The sequence below is a fragment of the Scaptodrosophila lebanonensis genome, unplaced genomic scaffold, assembly GCF_003285725.1.
Source record: "Scaptodrosophila lebanonensis strain 11010-0011.00,11010-0021.00 unplaced genomic scaffold, SlebRS2 tig00000098-arrow-pilon, whole genome shotgun sequence".
NCBI classification, from domain to species: Eukaryota; Metazoa; Arthropoda; class Insecta; order Diptera; family Drosophilidae; genus Scaptodrosophila; species Scaptodrosophila lebanonensis.
Window position 1 is genome coordinate 2157389 of NW_022060568.1, and position 21546 is coordinate 2178934.

The 21546-nt window shown below is 42.4% G+C and overlaps 2 protein-coding genes across 2 annotated transcripts; one reads left to right on the forward strand and one right to left on the reverse strand.

The window, feature by feature from the left end:
- The first annotated feature begins 6239 nt into the window (after nt 1–6239).
- On the forward strand, nt 6240–7095 carry LOC115627943 (proteasome subunit beta type-1-like). The gene is made up of 2 exons (XM_030523836.1): nt 6240–6318; nt 6382–7095. The coding sequence occupies exons 1-2, from the start codon at nt 6242–6244 to the stop codon at nt 6974–6976; spliced, it is 672 nt and encodes a 223-aa protein (XP_030379696.1). The 5' UTR covers nt 6240–6241; the 3' UTR covers nt 6977–7095.
- An 8921-nt stretch (nt 7096–16016) lies between these two features.
- LOC115627968 (endothelial lipase) lies at nt 16017–19083 on the reverse strand. Its single transcript, XM_030523862.1, has 5 exons — nt 18932–19083; nt 17931–18110; nt 17680–17834; nt 16531–17007; nt 16017–16408 (listed from the first exon to the last, which is right to left on the reverse strand). Exons 1-5 carry the CDS (start codon nt 19081–19083, stop codon nt 16017–16019), a joined length of 1356 nt encoding a protein of 451 aa, XP_030379722.1.
- Between the last annotated feature and the right edge of the window lie 2463 nt (nt 19084–21546).

The following is a 21546-nucleotide window of genomic DNA, read 5'->3' on the forward strand; positions in this document are numbered from 1 at the left end:
CATGCTTCTATCCGTGTCCGTTTGGGTCCTGTCTGTGTGCTCGGCGCAATCGTGTTTGTTTTGGGCATAAATGAAATATGCATAACGTAATATGCAGTTGCTAAATTGTCGGTTTTGGTATTTGTTAAAGTATTTTGCTGCCGTGTTTTAATATTTTCGCCAAATTTAGATACACACACATACCACATACTCGTACATATGTACAAGAAGTACATAGAAGTACGAGTATGTACAAGCTGGAACATTTTCATTTTGAATTGTTGGACTGAGAATGTGCCAATTGAAACAAAATGCAATTTAAGGAGAATAAAAATGTGAAATCAAATAAAAATATGTGGCCAAGCCAATTGCGGACAGTGGAACTTTCTACTGCATTTGAATTTTATAGCATTTAGTATTCCTCTTACTACGTTTCGTTTTAGTTTCTATTTTAGTTTCTGTTTTAGTTTCAGTTTCAGCATCAGCTTCAGTTTTAGTTACTATAGTCCGGCATCTGTGCGTGTGTCTCCAAATTTATTTCAATGCATTCAAATTGCAGCGTATTTGAGACAACTTTGTATTACAATAACACACATACACATGTACTCGTACATGGGACGAGTTTATAGGACTCTAGTTTGTTAGCCTGAGAATTCTTGCCGCAACAAAAATATGTTTCGCTTCGCATTTCAGAGCGAGCTGTCGAAATTTGCATTTAATTGTGCCTGAAATAAAAGAAAATCCAAAGCTACAAAAAAGAAGGCATACAGAAGAAAAACGCACAAATATATAAACATGTGTACATACATATGTCTGTACAGAGCTTTGCCTTGCAAATGAATACATGCGTGAGTAGGTGTGTGTGTGTGCGTGTGTGTGTGTGTGTGTGTGGATGTCCTGCCTGATGGTTTGATGATTGCAAGTAACAGCATTTTAATTTCTATGCAGTCGCCTGACAATAACAGCAACGACAGCAACAACTGATGAATGTATGCATAAATATTTGCAAGTTTTATAATGCAACATAAATTTATAAATTTGTACAAATCGAGCAAAAATGTTTCCCTTTTTGTGTGTGTTCGTTTGCTCGCTTCACAAACTTCCGCACCCGTTTGCGGCCTTCCAGGAGTTGGGGGACGCGAAGAGCATCTACGAATGCAAATGCTCGAATTCACTAGTATGGTTCCCTCTTTATTTTCAGAATCCACAGACTTATGATGCACGGCTCTAGTCGACGTTCAGGAAAATATGTGTAAAGATCTGCTGATTGCTTATAAATACATATTTATAGATCGTAGACAAGAAGAAGAAGAGGAAGAAACAATTATATATCGCAGAAGATAATCACATCAAAGAGATATGAACCAGTGAAGGAAAAAATATCATTTATTGTTACAGATTTAATGGCCACTAGCTAACAACTGTGCAGGTAACTTGCATGTCTTCCTTGCTGTTATTTTTAAGTAAAAATCTATTTTCCCAAGAAATAAAGGCAGTTGCTTTGAGTTCAACAAATGCTGTTCTATATTTATTCCCAGCAGTCATTCTTATGGTTTATTTCCAAATCAAACTCTGAAAAGCTGCGCAAATTTTGATGTAAGCCTTCCTGTCTTGAGTCTTTTAAAATAAAGTGGTATTTAAGAAAGGGAACCTGGTTTGACTTAATTAAAATATTCAATCTTTCCTTCGCACAATAGACTGGCGTGGAAGCACAAACGTATTATATACTTGTATATTATAAATAAGCAAACAAGACGCGTTCTCCAATTACAATGCACTGCAATGTTGAGTGCAATGGCAAATGGGCAAGAGCAATCCAAGGGTACGCCATGGAGTGACTATCTATGAGTCTATTTTTTTATTCAAGTTCTCAAATTTTCAATCAGCTCCACATCTTTCGATGTGAAAGCATAAGAAAAAGACTGACGATTTCTGTTTAAAAATAAGACTCTAGGATTGCAAATTTGCAATTAAAGTAAGCGAGATTTCCAAAAGAGGATGAATATTTACAAATAACTGTAGAATCCAAAATATTAGTTGTTTCTGCTCCACTATTGCCGACATGCTTTTTTTTATCGAAACAGCTTTTTTTTTAATAAAGTTTGGTTTTAAATTTCTACGGAAATGCGGATTGTTTTTCCAACCCAAAGGTGGAATAAGTCCCTTTCCCTAATCCAGCTGCGACAGATGAAAAATTGCTTGAATCTGCTTTTGCAGGATTTAAATTATTATCGATCAAAAGGAACCACGCACTCGAGCTCTTTATTCACGGCCCACTTTCGTGTGCAACTATGAATCGCAAATGCAACCTACAAGTATGCTGCACATACTCGTACTCGTATGTGGAAATGATTTGCTGCTTTCGTGCTGGCGTACACGTAGTATGTATTGCTAAGATTTCAGTATTTATCACCCCAAAGTACAAGTATTCTTCAACGCTGTTTTTAAAAGTGCCTTTAAATAACCAGTAAAGGAAATTCTTCGTAACTGGCAAGACGAGTAGAGGCAGCAAAGCTCTTGTTTTTAAATTTGTCTGAAATATTTAAATATAAAGCCCTTACACAGAATTGTAGAAGATATGGCATGCCACATACCATAAGTTTGAGAAAGGATTCGTTAAACTCAACTCTTACAAACAATTTTAGTGTTTATTGTTTTTTTTAATTAACAATATGAATTTTTATTGAGCTTTTTCAGATGGGCTTATAATGGGTTATGAATATAAATAAAACACCATTTCAACATCCAAGTAACATTGTATTTACTAAGAGTAATAAATTCTTTAAGAATAGGACTTACTAATGGGAAATTGATTTGGCTGTGGAAACATTGCTTCCAATGCTTCCAATAACCACCTGTTGCTGCCACGTGCGATTCAAAGCGAGAGAGCGAGAGAGCGGGTGCGCGCCTCCTGCATCCACGCTCTCTTACCTCGCGTGAACTCAACACACCAGAGCCCGAAACTCAACACAGTGCGCCAAAGGCCAATGTCGTGTGGTCGGCCAATGTGAATGCGATGCGATTCAGTGCGCGATTGGCGGCCTGTCGGGTCAGTCAGGAGTCGTCGCTGCTGCGAAGCTGCTATGCTGCTATGCTGCTATTGCTATGTCCATGAACAATTTCCGTTTACATTTCAGACTGCATTCCCCCCCATTTCTGTCCAGTCTGTAGCTTTTAAGCTCGGCCCTTATAGCAATGAATATATAATTTTAGTGCATCCTAAAAATCCATGGACGCCCATAGCCAATCAGAATGGACGAAGAAATAAAGAGCGTCCTCACAAGTAGCATCCAGCAACAAAATGAAAATAGTTTTCACACAGAAGCGCGACAGCTACGCATATTATTAAAAACAAAATAAGCTCAAATTGTGATGGACTGATAGGGAGGGAGGGTGGAGGACTATGAAAATGTTATCGACGTATGCGCGCAAGTAAAATTTAATTTCACGCTTTGTAAGTTTTTTGCGCCATAAAATATATAATGATAATAAAAATGAATTTCTAATAAACTACAAACGGACGCTGAGCGGATTGCGAGTGACAGCCCGAAACGATGGAGCATGTTGTAGCGCTAGTTGTTGGTATTGTTGTTGTTGTTGTTGTGTATTTAGGCCCGAGCCCATATGCAATTTTAGTTATGCGCGAGCATGCGGCTACAATGCGTATACGTAATGCCATAAACAAGCAAGCAAAATGGTGAAAGGGGGGCCCGCTGTGTGTGTGTGTGTGGGGGTTTGTGGGTTTGTGTGTGTGAATAAGTATGTGAGTGTGCGTGAAAGTGAAGACAGCGTCGAAAGTGAAACTAATTTTTATTTATGAAAAAAGGGAAGCGCCACCCGAGGCATCAACAATGACAGAAGCAACAACAACCACACTAGCACTAACAACAACAACAACAACTAGCCGCTATGCTAGTCCTTGACGGACGGCAACGTCAGTTGTTCGCATTTAGCGTCGCGCGTGCCAAAAAAAAGGAGGAAAAGAATGCCAAGTATAATGGCAAGCAAATTGCAGAGACATACAAACACACACATGTGTGTATGTGTGTGCGTGTGTGTGTGTGTGTGTGCTACACAATGGCCCATGCATCCGTCCAGCCATAAACAATGAAATTTGTTGCTCACTTTTATGAGTTCCTTCCCTCAAACACCAAAAACGGAGACGGGCAGCAGCATCTTAGCATGCCTCCTAGGTTCCCCCACCACCATTCCTAGATGCTCACTGGCTCTAACCCAATGCATTGCCTCTCTGGCCCACTGCTCGACTGTCGAGTCCTTTTAGCCAATTTCAGTGTCTTACAATTTTCCGCATTGTCTCCGTTTTTGTGCTTATCCGTTTCCTGCGCCTGGCCACTTTCACGCCACTGTCATTGCTAAGCTTAAGTTGTTGCTGTTACTGTTGCTGTTGCTGTTACTGCTGCCTGTTGTTGTTTGTTGCTTGTTGGTTAAAAGCATCTTAGCGCTGGCAAAAAGCATATCAACATCCATACACACACACGGACACATCCGCTTTCGCTTGATGTTCACATACGCGTCTAACAAGTTGAGCCTTGCTCGACTGTCTGCCTGCAGGCAACATTTCCACATGCATACACGCAGAGAAAATACTGGTATTGAAGGTTGGCAGTAAATGGAGAGATACAGTTCAGGCAGTCGGGCAGAACTGATCGCCAAACCAGCAATGGGCTATGGCCACAAAGCCCCACATTACTAAGAAGTCGGCATTTCTCACACTCAAGCTATAGTTTATCAGCGAAATTCATGGCCCAGGAGAACTATAAGAAATAGTTTATTTATTAAAATTGTTTATTTCATTCATATATAATGTGCATAACGACCCATACAGGAATGGTTTCTAGCTGTTTGCCAAATAAATGGAATAAGGTAGTGGAACTAAAATTTGGTAGTCACATCCAGTTAGCGATTATATATGCGTATACCAAGTTTCATTATGATAGGTTGATGAGAAAGAAAGTTATAACCAGGCCCAAGCTGTATTTGTTGCTGCTTTGACATATTTATGTAATGCACGATTCTGATGTAAATGTATGTACGGACTATTTTTATACCCTGTACCCGTAGGATAAAAAGGGTATATTAGGTTTGTGCAAAGTATGTAACATACAGAAGGAAGCATCTCCGACCCCATAAAGTATATATATTCTGAATCAGCATGACGAGAGAAATCGATCTAGACATGTCCGTCCGTCTGTCCGTCCGTCTGGATGAACGCAAGGATCTCAGAAACTACAGAATTTCGTCAATAGCGTCCACATTTCAAATGCTACCTAAACCAAACTTTGGACACATAATTAATATATAATTATCTACTGTTTTATCTACTATTTTATCCATATCGGTCAAATCTAAGAAAAGTTATTAGCGAAACAAATTCTCGCCAGTACAACCCCACCAAACTGTAGCAACAAGTTCGCTCTTCTTCTTACTCTTGTTGCTGCTGCTATGGGCGCATATACCTCAATGTCGGAAGCTTACCTGGGTACAGGGTATTGCACTGTCGGGCTTGCTCGACTGAAGCGTTCTCTCTTGTTTTATATTTAATTAAATTAATTAATTACAGGGTATTTAAGAGTTGAGCCTGCTCGACTTTAGCATTCCTTTCTTGTTTATTTTCAAACCGTGTTAAAATAAAAATAAATCAAAACAGTATTTGTGGACAGGGGAGTTTGCCGGGCGATGTTTCATCGTATTCCGATATCGATTAAAAGATACTACACTAAACAACAGACTGATTTATCGAGTACTTCGATTGTTCCGCGTTTGTAGACAAAAACCGAAAAGCGCGATTTCAATCCATAATACGGTATTTATTTTTGCTCAACACGGCAGTGCAATATTTTTGTAGTATCGGAGTCGTCATAACAGCCCGCCTCTGAAGCAGAGTTTAAGTCGCCATTAATAAAAGTATAAGAAGCGAGTTGCCGTGGTAGAGGGACTTGAACGTTCACATCTCTGTTACCGTGTTGCAAAAGCTAAAGCAGTCAATGGAATCATGGAATCAAATTGAATTCAAGTTCACTTTGCGAATGTTTAATCGAATCGTGTCGCTGCTGCACAGTTCGAAACAAATCACAGTTGGCACATGACTCAAACTGACAAGAAAGGATGACATATTGTACTCATTTAAACGATAAGTCGATAGCGATAGAGGGCTTTGACATTTCTGACAGTGTTCGAGACATTACATTATTGCACTAATACAGTAAAGAATAATATAGCTGGAGAAAAGAGGTTGTTTAAAATGAATTCTTTTAGCTTCGAACAAATCGGCGACGACTCGGAGTTTCCTGACTTCCCACCCTACGAGATGAATGGCGGGTAAGCGTGTTGTCTAAGGACTCCAGCAACGCCAAGTCCTCATGCATCTTCTTTGTTTCGCAGCTCAATTGTGGCCATCGCTGGAAAGAAGTTTGTCGTGATTGCCGCAGACATGTTCCTAAGCAGTGCCTACACAGACCCACCCAAGCTATTCAAGCTGGCGTCCCGAACAGTGCTGGGCTCCACAGGCAGCTGGGGCGACACGCGCGCTATCACTCGCCTACTCGACATGCACATCCAGATATACGAACTCACGCACCTTAGGAGAATCCCCGCCGACGAGGTAGCCCTGATGCTTCACAAAATCATGTACAATTGTCGCTTCCTGCCGTATGGCATCACCAACGTGGTGGCTGGAATGGAAAAGAGCGGCAAGGGCGCCATTTTCTCCTACGATCCTGTCGGTAACTACAAGCGTGAGATCTATTGTGCCCGCGGCGGAGCCGAGCCTTGGTTGCAGGTTGAGCTCGAGTCTAAGATCGGACTGGCAAATTTGGACACCTTCAGAACGAAATTAACTAAAGACGAAGCCGTCAGTGCCGCCCTGGAATCGTTCATCGCAGCTTCTAAGACAATCCACATTGGCAACTCAATTGCCATTAACGTTATAACCAAGAACGGCGTTGAGGCCAAGCAGGTCGTTCTGCGCAAATCCTAACAACAATCCAACTATCTAAACATCCTTTCAAATCTACTATGTACTATGAGAATGTTCATATGAACAGCTTACTAAAATATTATGTGAATATCCAATAAAATGTTTCTTTTACTTCGAAATCGCAGACATTCTCAAAAAATGGGAAGATAGGTAAATAAATATATGAAATGCGAAAAATAAATAATAAATTACGGGAGTTTGCATCGCAAAACAAAACAACTTCTCTGGATCTGCCTAGGGCTTAAGGGTACCTGTATATCAAGTTTGGTTATTCTGTCTTCTGTTCTTTTCTAGATCATTGCGTTCATCCAGCTGTGCGAACAAACGGAGATGGCTATATCGACTCTTTCTGTCATCCTGATGAAGAATGAACACGAGTATGCTTTGGGGGTCTGGCACGCCTCCTGTTACATAAATTTGCACAAAACTAGTATCTCTTTGACGCTTTGGGTCAATACTAATACTAATCCCTAATACAAAATTTTAGGACCTCAAAAAGTATCACTTATAGCCCGACTATACTCAACCCAGCAGGATAATTTTATTTTGATCTAATATTTACCTAAATGCAATTTAGAAAATACTGGAAATTGAGGAACCTTATGTGTCCTTTCAGTGTACTCGCAGGCAGCATGTAATGTTGCAAGCTCATGTTGTTGTTGTTATTGTTGTCGCTGTCATTGTCGTTGGCTTGCCTTGGTCGCATAAACGTTGCCATTTCATGGAGAAGGCCGAGTTCGTACCAACGCCTCCTTCTCCCCCCTCTCCCCCCCCCCCCCCCCCCTCTGCTCTCCTCTTCTCTCCTTCTCTTTGCAGCCCTTCAGTCCACCCTTGTCGTTGGCTTTGACGCGACTCGGCAGCGTTCTATTTGCTGCTGCTCAGTTAGTTTATTGCCGGCGATTTGTTAACAAAAAGCTTTTGCCAGACAAACGCAATGCCCCATGTTTATGCTGCAAAGTTATTAACGAAATTGTGCGAAGGCTTGAAACTGAGAGCGAGCTCTTTGCATTTGTTTAATCGCCAGGCGTTGTTGTTGGTCCGTTTGGGCAACTTGATCGCTCAGTGCAGTGGCAGTGGGTCGGGCAGCGGCCATAAAGCAAAACTTGCAACACAATATTTTAGTGTCATTAAAAAGGTGAAGTCGAGGCCATGCGGGCCAACTGCGAAAGCAATGAGCGATGCATAAATTGTGCAGAGCTACGACGACGGCGACGGCGACTGACAAATGGACAACGGACAAGAAGAGAGGACGGTGGCTAGGAGGGCGGTGGCGCAAAAGGACAGTGTGAACGAGACCCCGTTGCAAGATGCGCTGCAATGCGAGCTGAACAGCAAAAACGACCAAAACTCAGATGTGATCCATAAAAGTCAAATTGCAGATAGGAGGAGAGTGCAGCGGCTTTACAAATCTAATAGCTCTGTTCATTTTCCCAAGCAGTACTGGCCAGTAACGCCTTTGCGGCTGTTCGTACACTCAGCAAAAATAGAGGGAACAATTGTTTACATATTAAGTGACTTTTTCTTTCATTTCCTGCGCTCTTTTCTTGAGTTTCTTCCACAATCAAGTATCTGAAACAATCTCAATTGAACATCTATCCAACTGCAGTCCATGGTGGTTCTGTGGCTTATCTGATATATGTGGACTATTGGGTTTCACGCGCTCGAAGAGAAAACATACAAAGAAATGCGATCACTCATGATTTAGTAGACAATCATCATACAAGTAAGTCATAAATACATTTGAAGGCTTTTAATTGAATATTCGATTAACAGAAACTGAATCCGTATTCCTTCCATTCGAGCTCACATGCTTCGCAATCGCTTTTGTCCATTGGCAGATTACAAGTATTTACTTATTTGTTAACTAACTCCTTAGCGATTTGTGACAACAGAGCAATTGGATGTTGTCATTCCCTATTGATTGGAGCACACTCTGTGAAAGTTTATTGAGTCGACAAAGATGATTTAAAAAGTAAATGAAAGCATTCCTACCGTATTTGAAGGGCTCTGGGACTCGACTCAGAACTACAGAAGTAAATAAAATATTGCATGCCGAGGCCTTAAAAATAAACGAAAATCGAGCTGACAAGTTTTATTGCCTGTGAGCTCTGTTTTAAGCTCTCAATCCAACCACGCCCCCTTCCTTCCTATCAAACAATTAAGGGCAATTCGATTTCGGCATCGCTTGAGCCGCAAATGCGCCATAACTTTCGACAAGGCGACATCGCGGCATGCACTCAGAAATGCTTACAAGGCAAGAAAGAGGCTGCCCAGCAACAGCAACAACGAGAACGACAACGACAACGGCAAGGACAACAGAAAGGACGACGACAAGCGACGTAGCTGATGGCCAGCTGGGGAATGCAGGAGCTACGTAACTCTGTCACAATTTTTCTTGTCCCCCGCTTTCGTTTCTTGCCTCCTTTTTCATTTTCTTTTGCGCTTTTTACTTTTGCCGCCTGTCCTGCTGACTTGCTGGCCTGAAGCGTTCAGAGCGTCCATTGGTGGTCGTTGGTCGTTTGGAGCATACATATGTCTGTTCTTCTGGCTGCCGAGCGGCTGCACGACTGCACGGCCATGGAGCTATGGAGCTATGGAGCTGTGGCGCTATGCGGCTGTGGGGCTGTGGGGCTATGTGGCTGGTCGTCCGAATGTCTGATCGTCTGGCCGTCTGGTGGCCAGCGGATGTGCGCTCTTAGTGAAAATTGCATTTTCAAAATGACTGCTGGACAGGCGATGGGGACGAACAGGACGATGGAGGCGATAGCAACGGCAGCGCTTAATATTTCATCTTTCATGCTCATTTGCACTTATGCACACACACACACACACACACATAGAACCCACGACGATAGTCCTTTGTGCACTTCGCTGCGCAGTCATCCCATCCCATCCCATCCCACTCCCACTCCCATTCCGAACCCCACTCAGCCGGCTTGTAATCAAAAGAAAGCGTTGCCACAAGCTACACGTCTTTGGTGCTCCTCGTTCGGTCCCTTCTGTTCCATCTAGTCCTTCTGCCCCGTCTGCAGGCTGCCTTTTTTGCCAGCTGTCCTCCTTTGCATTGACGGAGCAGCGTCTTCGACTCCGACTCTGACTCCGCCTCTGCCTCCGCCTGCGACTCCTTCTCCGACTTCCCGCCTAACTCGGCGGCACCTGCTGCGAGTTATTTACAGCCACTAGAGGGCGTTCTTGTGTCCTGGCTCGCCTGCAGACTGCACCAACTACGGCCGGGAGCGTACGGCTATTACACACTGCCGGAAGCATTTGAATGTGTTTATATGTAAGCGTCCTCTATCGCTGCTGACACTCTTTTTGCCTTTGTTTTTGTTATGGTTGCTGCTGTTGTTGTTGTTGTTGTTGTTGCTGCTGCTGCTGCTGGTACTATTGTTGTTACTGCCAACAGGCAGGTAGCAAGCAACTAAAATGTTTCCGTTATTAAGCCAAAGAAGCACTTAACTTTGCCGGGCCCGCACACTGTGGTCGCGCCAGTTGCAACCAAACCCCAGTCCCTATGCCCTCCAGTACTTCAAGTGGTGGTTAACGCCTTCGTTAATAGAATTTAAAGTATTTAGGGGTCAACAGACACCGGTAAATAGCATTATCCATGCAACGGCGAAAGATTTATCTGTTGACATATTTAGCTTACCAAGCACCTGGGAGAGCTAATTCGATCGTTTATCCAGCAATGATCGAAAAAGCCATTGTACGTCCCAGGGTCCTTTCCACAGTAAAAAGAGGGCGTCAAAAACAAAGTACGACTAAAATGTAGTATTCCATTCATAAATGATAAACAAAATTAGGTTTTATATTTTCCAGATTCGGTTGCTTTCAAAGTGCGCTCCCAGAAAGAATAGAATAACGCTTTCTTTTGGATAAAAATCTTGTACAATGCGATATCAATGTGTGAGGAATCGTCGCACACTTTCCACATTTAATGTTTGCTAACTAAGGATTTGATCAATAGATGTTTATCTTTAAAGGAAATGCAAGCCAAAATCGTCAGCTGCTTAATTTGAGAAGTGCAGAGAAGTGTGTTGAGGTTCGATTAAGCCACGTCTGTATGACATCGTGATATTATTGTGATATATAGTTCAATATAGTTGAAGATTAGACATATACTCAATTATTGCCATTGCTTTCAACAAATTATGTAGCATCATGAGTGCAGCTAGTCCGTTAATAGCTTCTGATGTTTCTCTTCTTATTGTGGAATTAAAAGTCCCAGCAAGTATGTCTTCCGATTTAGAAAATCCATTTCTTATGTAGTAGAAATCTTTCCTACGTCCTTCCCATTCCTAATGCATAGCAGTTTTTCAAGCGAAATTAGTTAACGGTTTGTGTTCACGTTGTACTCGTATATTTTTGTAATTTGTCTGCCAACGTAGTACTGCTTATATAACCGATTTCAAGTGTATGTATATGTACATACGTATGTATGTGAAGGCGGAGTGCATTCTTAAGGTTAACATAAATTTGCCTTAGATTTTAAGTAGTTGAGTGGCTGGCTGGAGAGGAGGGGGGAGTTGGCACGCCAAGGTGGCCGCAGTTTTGGATGCGTGTGGCAAATGTGTGTGTGCGTGCGTGCGTCCTTTTCGCATTAACGCTTGCCACTTTGCCAACAACACCAACAACAACAAGAGCAGCAACAAGGATATCCTTACAGCAACAGCAACAACGTCGTGGTTGCAACTGCTGACAGCGAACCCAAAAACTTGCGACTTGTGTGCTTAGCTTTGATGTGGATTCCATCGTTGTCGCTGACGCTTAGCGCCAAGTGTTGTTGCTGCAATTTGTGGCATTACTTTGCGGTCGCCTTACCGCCCCCCGTTCACCCCTCACAATGCCTTCACTTGCCTGGGCGGCAGAGTGGCAAGCAAGGCATGACCTGGCATTGTTTTTACGCGTCATACACACCGCATATGAGCTCTGCTGTTGTTGTTGATGTTGATGTTGCTGTTGTTGTTGTTGTTGCTGTTTATGTTTGTGGCAGCACTCAAGCTGATGACGATGAGGACGACATCGTGGCGTCATGAACATTTCAAAGCTCACACTTATAGTATTTGGTGTTGGCTTTGACTTTGACTCTTGCATTAATGAAAGCACAACACAACAAAAAAACAGCAAACTGATTGCCTGCTACACGCATTTTAAAATGTTCTCCTAAAAATATACTAGAAAAATGAGTCACAGAATTAAGCTTTTGGCAATAAACGCATTTCTCAGTGGCCCCTTGGGCATAGGAATGATTCTAGGAAGAATGCTTCTTTACAGCATTTGCAAATAATTAGTAGCGAACCTCTCCCTCCCCCTCCAATCTCTCCTTCTTTCTCAGCGGACATTTTATAAATTCTTCAAAAACAAATAAGAACACTTTGCATTCCTTAAGCTCAAAATAAAAGAATGAAAGAGTTTGCAATTCCGTTGAATTGAGATAGAAAGTATGTTGGATTTTATGGCAAATGGAAAGATTAATTTCAAAAAATTTCAATCTAGCGGACTCGCAGGAACCAGCTTTTTGTACGACCCGATAGACAAATAGTTTGCACACAAACTGGTTGAATTATTCAAAGACAAGTTTTGCTTCTGAGTAGACCCAGTATTGGAAACATCTTGAAGCAATCTGTCTGCGAAAACATCCATCAGCAACTTGACTTCGAAAGCGAAAAACGTGAAAATGTAAACCACCGGCATTCATGTTTCAATTTGTTTGATGTTTTTCTTTTATTATTATGTTGCGAATCAGTCTGCAGATTTGGCAATAGTTTGACATTTTTTTTATATATATGTATATGAGATCACTCTTACAGAATTGTAAGACTGAAATAATTTTTAAAGCGAACTCACATTGTGGGATTCCTGTTAGAAGAATTTTGGGAGGCATTGAGACCAGTTTCTGTAATAAGACATTGTACTCTCTCTCTCTCTCTTTCCGTTACAACTATATATCTTTAAAGTCCAAACCTTTGCTTAAATGAATAATACCAATTGCTTCTTACTTTCTTCCTAATGCTTCCGCAATATCATTAGTATGTTGTGCTTCTGTGGTGGAAAAATTCGACCCACGCTTCCTCTTCATCCTTCGCAGCATATTACCGTCAGAAGTCTTGTTTTGCTTAAATTATTGTATTTGGCTTGCATGCTCTGCCAGGGGCCGGACTCAACATTTAAGTCAATGTTGCTGCACTTCACTTTGAAATTGAATTTGTTGCGGCAAATTTGTTTAACAAGCGCTCAGTGGTGTTGTTGTTGTGGCCGCCTTGGCCCTGATCCTGGCCTAGGCGGGCGTGTGACACTCCACCAAATGCTGCCACATGGCATGCCTTTGTTTTTATGGCCCAGCTGCCTGACACTCTGCCGTTTGCTTTTGTGGCATGTTTAACATATTTCCATTGTTTATTTTGCATTGCGGTGGCTCCGATGGTTGTGGTGGTGCTGGTCACTTACTTAGCGGCTTTTGACGTTGACGTTGACGTTCACGTTCGGTGTTTGTTCAAGCTGTGTGGCGCAGAAATTTAAATGGAGGCGCCACTTTAAGTGGCGCCCAAAACTTGGGTGCTTAGTTTCAATTGAACGTAGCTTGTTTTTGCTGTTGTTGTTGTTGTTTTCGCCTTTTTATTTTCGTCCTGCACGTTTCTCAACTTGTAAATATTTCCGTTCAATTTGGCAGGCTATGGCATGCTGCTGACCCTCGTGTTGCATGTGCGCCCTAAACGCTGCTTCATACAGTGTTGCGCCTGCCCGCCCAAAATGAACACACGGCACCCATCCACAAAGAGGGAGAGAGAGAGAGAGAGAGGGAGTGTGTGAGGGAGAAAGACAGGCATACACATACTCGTACACTCCACACACTTGCAAAGTCGTTGACTTGCAACAAAGTTCTGGCCCAATGCGGCGTATACGCAACAAAGGCGCAACGTGGGGCACCTTCTGCTTGCCCCGCCGCCAGCCGCCACACCGCCACGTTGCCACGCTGCCCACTGCAGTTTACAGTTAATCGTAAAACAAAATGAAAACGAAAACAATAAACTGAAATTCAATTTTCGCATTGTAAAACATAATTTTCTACAACTTGACGTCAGCTTGGACGTTCGTTCAGTTTGCTGTTCTTGTTGCTGCTGTTGCTGCCGTTGTCGTTGTCGTTGTTTTTGTTTTTGCTTTTGTTGTTATTTTTGTTGTAAATGCTACTAAAAGGTAGTTAATATTTGCAGTCTACATGCGCCGCCATTGCTGCCAATGCTCTCGTTTTTGTTTTTCTTGTTGCTGTAACATTCCACTCCACTTGTTTTTGTTGCTCCTGTTTTTTCTCCTGCTTCCTGTTCTAGCTGTTTATGAAATTTATGGCGCGTCGACGTCGACGCCGACGCAGACGTCGCCATCTTCTTCTTCTCCTTCTTCTTTCTGCATGAGTTATGCGCGTTTTATTTCTGGCGTTCTTATCGAAACCGCTGGTCGAGCGTAGAGGAGTGCCAAGAGCTAAGGGGCCAGTGGGGGACCGGGGCGGGGCGGTGCGGGGCTACCCTAAGTGTTAAATTGTTTTATGTACTCGCACATGTCTGCAAGTTGGCTGCAACGACTGCAGCTCAGCAAATTTAATTGCGGCATTTAGTCTAGAGACGTGCCCGTGTTTCGTGATTGTGAGCGAGCGGGAAATAAAACCAAAAACAACGCGTTTGCAACAAATGTGAATGCATGAAGTTATTTCTACGATTTCGACTGCATAAACTCTTAAGTCTAGCTCTGCGAAAGTGAAAGCTTATGTTTTTATTTCAAAATACAAACTTAATCGATTATTTACAAACTACTACTACAAATTGATAACTGATTAAATGACGGGTAAAAAGGGCATATTAGAATAAGAAAGCATATCCGACCACACACAACATACTGGCCTAGGTCTGCATATGCTGGTCTGTCCGTCCGTCTGGATGAACCCCTGGATTTCAGAAACGGTTGAGACCATGTTCATCAAACTCTCCCCCTAAAGAATTTTTTCAATACTACCTACAATTTGAAAGCCATATAAACTAAACTTTTCATACGTTTTGCTTACCTGTGAGCAGTTCATATATATTATCATTAAGATTGATAAATAAAATATGAAAAAAACAAACCAGACACGTCCGTGCTTTTCATATATTTCCATTTCATCTGCAGCCAAAGAACTTAAAGTAGTTGAAATGAAAGTTGACTAAAATGTACAAAAATGTGCAATTTTTACTCCCTTTTCAAATTAAGTTACTCTGCTCTTACAATATCAATAAACATAGAAATGTTGGCTCATAATAAATAACTTATTCTCAATAGAGGAATAATGTACTTGTATATATTTGAAGAAAGCACTTTAACATAATCCTATTTAACTTGAACTAATATTCAAACCTAAAGTAAATATGTATGTTTATATGAAAAAAAAAATAGTTCATCGTCGCTAAAAATGCAATGTCATATTCAAATGGAATGTAACGATTTAAGTTCTATATTAAAATGTTGGATTTAAGCCAAGTATCTACAGTAATTGTGTAAACTGATACTTTTCACGCACTATCCTTCATCACCACAAATTACTTTTAACTCACAAGTATAGCTGGTAGGATGCTATATCGCCAGTAAGATCAACATTAAAAAAGATGGGCGTATTAAGCAAAGTTGCAATATACGAGCATGTGTACACACATACATATTTCCCAAAAGCATGCAGCGAACTCGAAAATATTTTTTGATTTTATTATTATTGTTATAGTTAATTTTGCTTTTACAAGTATTTAATGATATTTTTCTCAGTTCGCAGCTTCACAGCAAATATGTAAGTGTCGCTATGTGAGCGGGGAATGGTAATGGTTTGGTTGAGTGCCGATATTCCCGCGTGAGCTCCTCAACTCCCATCTCTAAAATAGACAGTGCTGTATTGATTTTTGCGTTGCATACTTCCTGGCAGCGAATGTTTTGCATTTATGCATGTTTATGTATAACATTATTTTAAGCGACAACGTAATCAACAAAAACTATAACTAGGAACTAAGTAGCTGGCTCTAATGTATCAGAGGAAACGGAACCGATCGCGTTGCCGCCAATTCCGCATCCACAGTCGCTGCCGAAGTCGACTCACGCCCCGAACTGCCACGCCCATCTGTCTACCGCTGGATCTTATCAGACGTTGTCGCTGGCCGGTGGCCGCCTGTCGCCCAACGGCTGGCCAGAGCCGCTGTCTCTGCCGTTGCACATATGGCCGGTTCGGCTCCGTGTTGAAGTAGAAATTGCCTTGCGCCTTGCGTAGCGAGTGGATGCCGAAACGGGCCCGCCGATTGCTCGAACACTTGCCGGCAACAAACTCACGATAACTGCCACACTGGTAGCCCACAAACGGGAACTGTGGGTTCATGGACTGCTTGAAGAATATGGCCGCCGAGGAGTGGCTGCAGGCAATGGGATCTACAGGAGATTCAATGAAATTAGACAGAGTATACGTTAGTTCGTTGCTTCGCTACCGATCTCGTACTCCAAGTCTGTCGTCTATAAGAGTCAGAGACTTCAAGAAATCGTTTCACACTCACTCGTATTTTGCATATCTCGCAGATGCATGAACATCTTGCAGTTGCTTTGCGGGGCCTTGCCACCATTCGGATAGAAATCGGCATGGCCGCACTTCAGACTGGTCCCCAAGGTACCGCCCGATGTGTGCAGCACCTGCACGAACTGTGCATCTGTCTGGTCCAGCCTGTATTCGGGGGAAACCTCGGCGGGTAGACTGAAGAGCGGACCCGCCGGATCCAGTCCAATGATCTGCTCCACCTCGCCGCCCAGCACAGAGCCCGCATAGCCAGCTGCATGGGCGCCCAGACTATAGCCGGCCAGGGTGACATTGCTGCGCTGAAAGTGACGCGGACGCAGCTCCTCCAGTGCCATTATAATGCCCGCCACTGTCAGACCCACATCGAATATCGACATCGATGCGGTCTTGTAATCCATTTGCGACAAGTGCCCCCAATCCACAACGCACACGTTGTAGCTTTCGTCGAAGAGCGTCCAGGCTGTGCGAATTCGAGGTGAAGTTTCATTTCAATATAGAAATGGAAGGGATGGATGGATGTAAGTAAGAAACCTATATTTTCACCCATCATATAGATATCATATAGATATTATAGATATTATATTATTATATGTAGCGACACCCGTACATATTTCGGTTTTTAAAGAACACGATGAAGAGCCTGTTCGGCGAGTTCTTATTTCGTATTACGATTGTCTCTTCAACAAATAATTAATGACACTACCCAAGACCTAAGATGTTCTTGGATGGCAAAAAGAGACGTTATTAAGCGAAGAGATGAAACATTAATCCTAGCTGTTGATTAATGTGTGCATAATTTCAAAATATTATATTCTGCTGACTGTCTTTTTGTTCGACTTCGGACTCGAGTAAAGCTCTTAGTCTAATTGAAAATACTATATGCCCCTTCAGAGAACTCTGTGCAGATTACTGACAAAAGCGAACAATGATTAAGCCCTCCGCTTGATTTTGTAAACCATGTTTAGTTTTCTTCAGCAATCAAATTTCCGCTCACTTTAGACCGATGCCTGCGTACTTTTCTTTGTACTGTAGAGATAACGCAGACGAATTGAAACCCTTAGACAGTTCAAGGACCATCTCCTTATAGTGCCACACACATCTCCTTCCCAGAGTTGGTACTTTTTTTACTCACTGCGCAACAGCTCCTGCACCCAGTCCTTGCTACCCTGATCGTTCCAGCCGTGCAGGAAGAGCGCCAACTTTTTGTGCGCATCCAGCATTCGAAAGCCCCGTAAATCGCCCAATTGTAGATTGAAATGCACCTCCTCGCCAAAGTCCATGTCAGAGCTGTATATGTGTGTGAGTGTGTGTGTGTATGTGTGTGTGGTTAGATTGTGAGTCCCATATGCTGCAGTTGTGTGTCCTCCCCTCCCCAACACTTACATCGCGCGGCACTCGAAGACAATGCCGTGATTGAGGACCGCCCGCTCCAGGCTGTTGCGCAGCATGCGCTCCTGTAGATAACGGAATGTGTTCATCATGAGACCCCATTTGTGGAGATGAGCATCGACGCCGTTGCCAGCGGGTCCAGCGGGTCCAGCGGGTCCGGAGCCGCACTTGCCACTGAGGAGCAGCAGCGTTGCATAAACAAAGGTGAGCGCATTTATTAGTCTCCAGCGATGCCATGCGAGCTGCTGCTGTTGTCTCGTCTTTATGTTTTCGTTTGTTGGACTATTTCTGAGGCTGGAGCAGAAGCTAAAGCTAAGGCTAAGTCTAAAGCTCCTCTGCTGCACTTCTCTCTGGCAATGGACGCCTTCCTCACGCCCATATGCGTGCATTTGCAAAACACGAACAACAAAGTTCACTTCACAACAAACAAAAAATAAAAAAAAAATACAAATAAATAGCAAACAAAACGCGAATGAAATCTAAATTTAAATTTATGCACCCAGCTGGCAAGAATTTGATTTTAGAAATTTGCACGGCCACCGAAATCGAGAGGAAAGAGCTGAGGAAGAGCTGAGCGACGCGCATTAATGGCTCGAGTCTTAATTTAAGCTGTGAACGTGGTCGTGATCGTAAGCGTAAGCGTCGGCGCACCGCTTTAGTTGCCCCGTGGCATGCTACTGAAGTCAGGCCGCTTGTAAGGGCCGCCTCAACGGGCCGCGAACGCGAATCGCGCGCTGCTGCCAATAAGTCGCAGCGTTCCGCGCCCCGCGCCCCGCGTCTCGCGTCCAGCCTCGGCGTGAGCGACGACTTTGACGTTGAAGCTGACCCTCGCCGTTCCAGAGATCCAAGTCAAATGAACTCCAGCTGTTGTTCTTGAGGCGGCGCATGGCCTGCCACCAAGGTGGTTGCTGGCAGCGCTGCCAGCGTCTCTGCCAACAACGGTGGCACTTCGATGGCTGTTCGATGTTGTTTGCACAAGTGAAAGTAAAGCTTACTTGTATAATGAATTCGATTCTTCGATTCCTCGATTCTTGTATGCCTCTTTGTCTACTCGATCTTTGGGTTTATTGCTATTGTTATTGTTATTGCTATTATTATTACTGTTGCGGCGATAGCTGTTGAGGCTCGATGGGACTGATCTTGACATAGAAGCAAACGACGCTCAAGTGGCGAACAGCTGTTGCTGGCTGGCTGGCTTGTCCGGGTTTTACAAGCCACTTGGATTACCTTCGGAGCCCTCGAACAGTTGCACAAACAGTGGCAACAAATTTGAGTGACATTGGCTGCAACCACCAGCCCCGACTCATGTGCTGATATAGCCAATTAATCTACTGTTATTCATCGAGTCAGATTACATTATGCCTTCAAGTGGGAAAACTTGTTGCTGCTCTTAAAAATTGAACAGCATATTATCTGATAATAAATTTTTACCATTTCAGCAGCACTCGCATGCGTCTTAGTTACGGATAATGATATAGAATAACAAAAAAATAGTCTAAGGCTGATTTCAAACTCGTTATCCATAAAAAATGAACTGAACTTATCATGTCTTGTTGTGTTTTCAGGAAACGTACAATTGCATCAATAAAGAATCTGCCTTCAAGTGGGAAAACTTGTTGCTGCTCTTAAAAATTGAATAGCATATTATCTGATAATAAATTTTTACCATTTCAGCAGCACTCGCATGCGTCTTAGTTACGGATAATGATATAGAATAATAAAAAAATAGTCTAAGGCTGATTTCAAACTCGTTATCCATAAAAAATGAGCTGAACTTATCATGTCTTGTTGTGTTTTCAGGAAACGCACAATTGCATCAATACAGAACCTTAATAATACATAGCATATTTATTTTCGTATTATTTTAAGCATTGTAGTCAATGAACCAGCTAAGTAAATGCAACGCTACCATTTTATTCGCAGCGATGCGCTTGCTCAATCACAACGAATTTCCATGAATAAAAAGCAATAACCTTTTGGAAATATTCTGACATGCTAATTGTTAACGAGCCATGTCTGTTAGTCTGGGAACAATGCATAAATGAAACCGAACAATAATTCAAAAAAGGGGTGACTGAAAAGCAGGAACTTGTTCCCCCACATGCAATGGAAAAAGCCATTCCTAGAGCACACCCAGACATTAAAAAAATGCCTGAAAAGGTGAAAAGCCTTAAAAAGCTTCTCAGAAATGCATTCGGGGTCATACCCCGCCTGAGTACGCATTAATTCAAATAGCTTACATAACTATAAATAAATGCCATAAATATGGAAATGTAAAACAAAACTTAATTCATTATTCATTTCAAAGTAAAATGCATTTCGATTGAAATGTTTGGGGCGAGCAGGGCACTCAAGATTCGTGCTCGAAATCGTTTGGTTTCATTTAATTACCTTTCGCTCTTCCCCGGCGTCATTAAGAAAAAATGTGGCTTCTACAATTTCGACCGTTAGACGGTTAGCAACGCCGATACAGAGTTCCCTTGAATATCATAAGCCATTGATCATTGTTATGTTTTGGCCATTAGAGTGGCCAGAATGCCTAAGAAGCTCGTCTTGAAAGCAACAATACATTTTCACTGCTTACAGCACATCAAAAACATAAAAACTGACTAGCCCTCTTCATTTGCCGCCTCTTCTCTCCTCTTTCACTTTGGCTTTCTAACAACCAGAAAGCCAGCAAGCAGAACAGACCGTCGCTGACGCTAATGATGACAAGCAATACGGCTCCAAAACAAAAACTAAAAAGTCCGATGGAGTGTTAAGAATGGCCGCAACCGACTATTCGATACCTTTCGCCATTATAACACAGGCTGCTGTACTCTTTTCAAACTAAAATAAACATCATTTTTATGAAAAGTATTGGTTTTAAAGCAACGTTCTACATGTATATAATCTGTATGTATATAATCGAGAGATGAGCATATTGTTGAATAAAGAAAAGCATTGAAAATATCATCCATTTTACGAAGATGCAAGGCAACCCCATTCACTTTAAGGAAGGAGGCCTACCGTGCTCTATAATGAAGCTGTTTCAAATGGGATCTCGATGCTTAGTTCTTTTCTTCTATAACTATCAGACTTTATGTGTCAAAGCCTAATCTCCCTTTCAGGTAAAGGGTATAAGAAATTCAACCAGTTGTTGTGCTATTTTAAGACATCTCAGGTGGCTTAAGCCAAGCACTAAAAGAGCGTCAAGTGCCAACAACAACAACAACAACAACAACAACCACAACAACAATATCAACATCGACATCGACAATAACGATAATAATCAGCATCTCATGCCTTGCCTATAATCCCATGCTTGAGTGGCAAAAATCGTTGAATGGCTTCAAATGACTTCGGCTGTTGTGGCGCTTACACATCTATCTTTGTATTAAGCTTTAAATTTGCATATTTGTGCCCTAATTATGAAAGCGGCTCATAGCATAAGTAAATGATAGGCACTTCCATGGCCCAAATAGCGGCCAAGCAGAAGGGCCGCGCATAGGTCATTGAGTGCGGGCCGGGCCGGGCCGGGCCGGGCCGAGGAGGAGCAAGTGAAAGAAAGATAAGCAATGGAGACAACGCCTAAAAGACACTCAAAGAATTAATTCAGAAAATCGCCATT

What these genes read in the sequence shown, in the direction of transcription:
- LOC115627943 (XM_030523836.1), top strand. Translation starts at nt 6,242, where the DNA reads ATGAATTCTTTTAGCTTCGAACAAATCGGCGACGACTCGGAGTTTCCT. An exon ending in CCCTACGAGATGAATGGCGG is followed by an intron (nt 6,319 to 6,381) that starts GTAAGCGTGTTG and finishes TTTGTTTCGCAG; the next exon opens with CTCAATTGTGGCCATCGCTG.
- LOC115627968 (XM_030523862.1), bottom strand. Translation starts at nt 19,083, where the DNA reads ATGTCAAGATCAGTCCCATCGAGCCTCAACAGCTATCGCCGCAACAGT. An exon ending in GGTGCAGGAGCTGTTGCGCA is followed by an intron (nt 17,008 to 17,679) that starts GTGAGTAAAAAA and finishes GAATTCGCACAG; the next exon opens with CCTGGACGCTCTTCGACGAA. An exon ending in GCGAGATATGCAAAATACGA is followed by an intron (nt 16,409 to 16,530) that starts GTGAGTGTGAAA and finishes AATCTCCTGTAG; the next exon opens with ATCCCATTGCCTGCAGCCAC.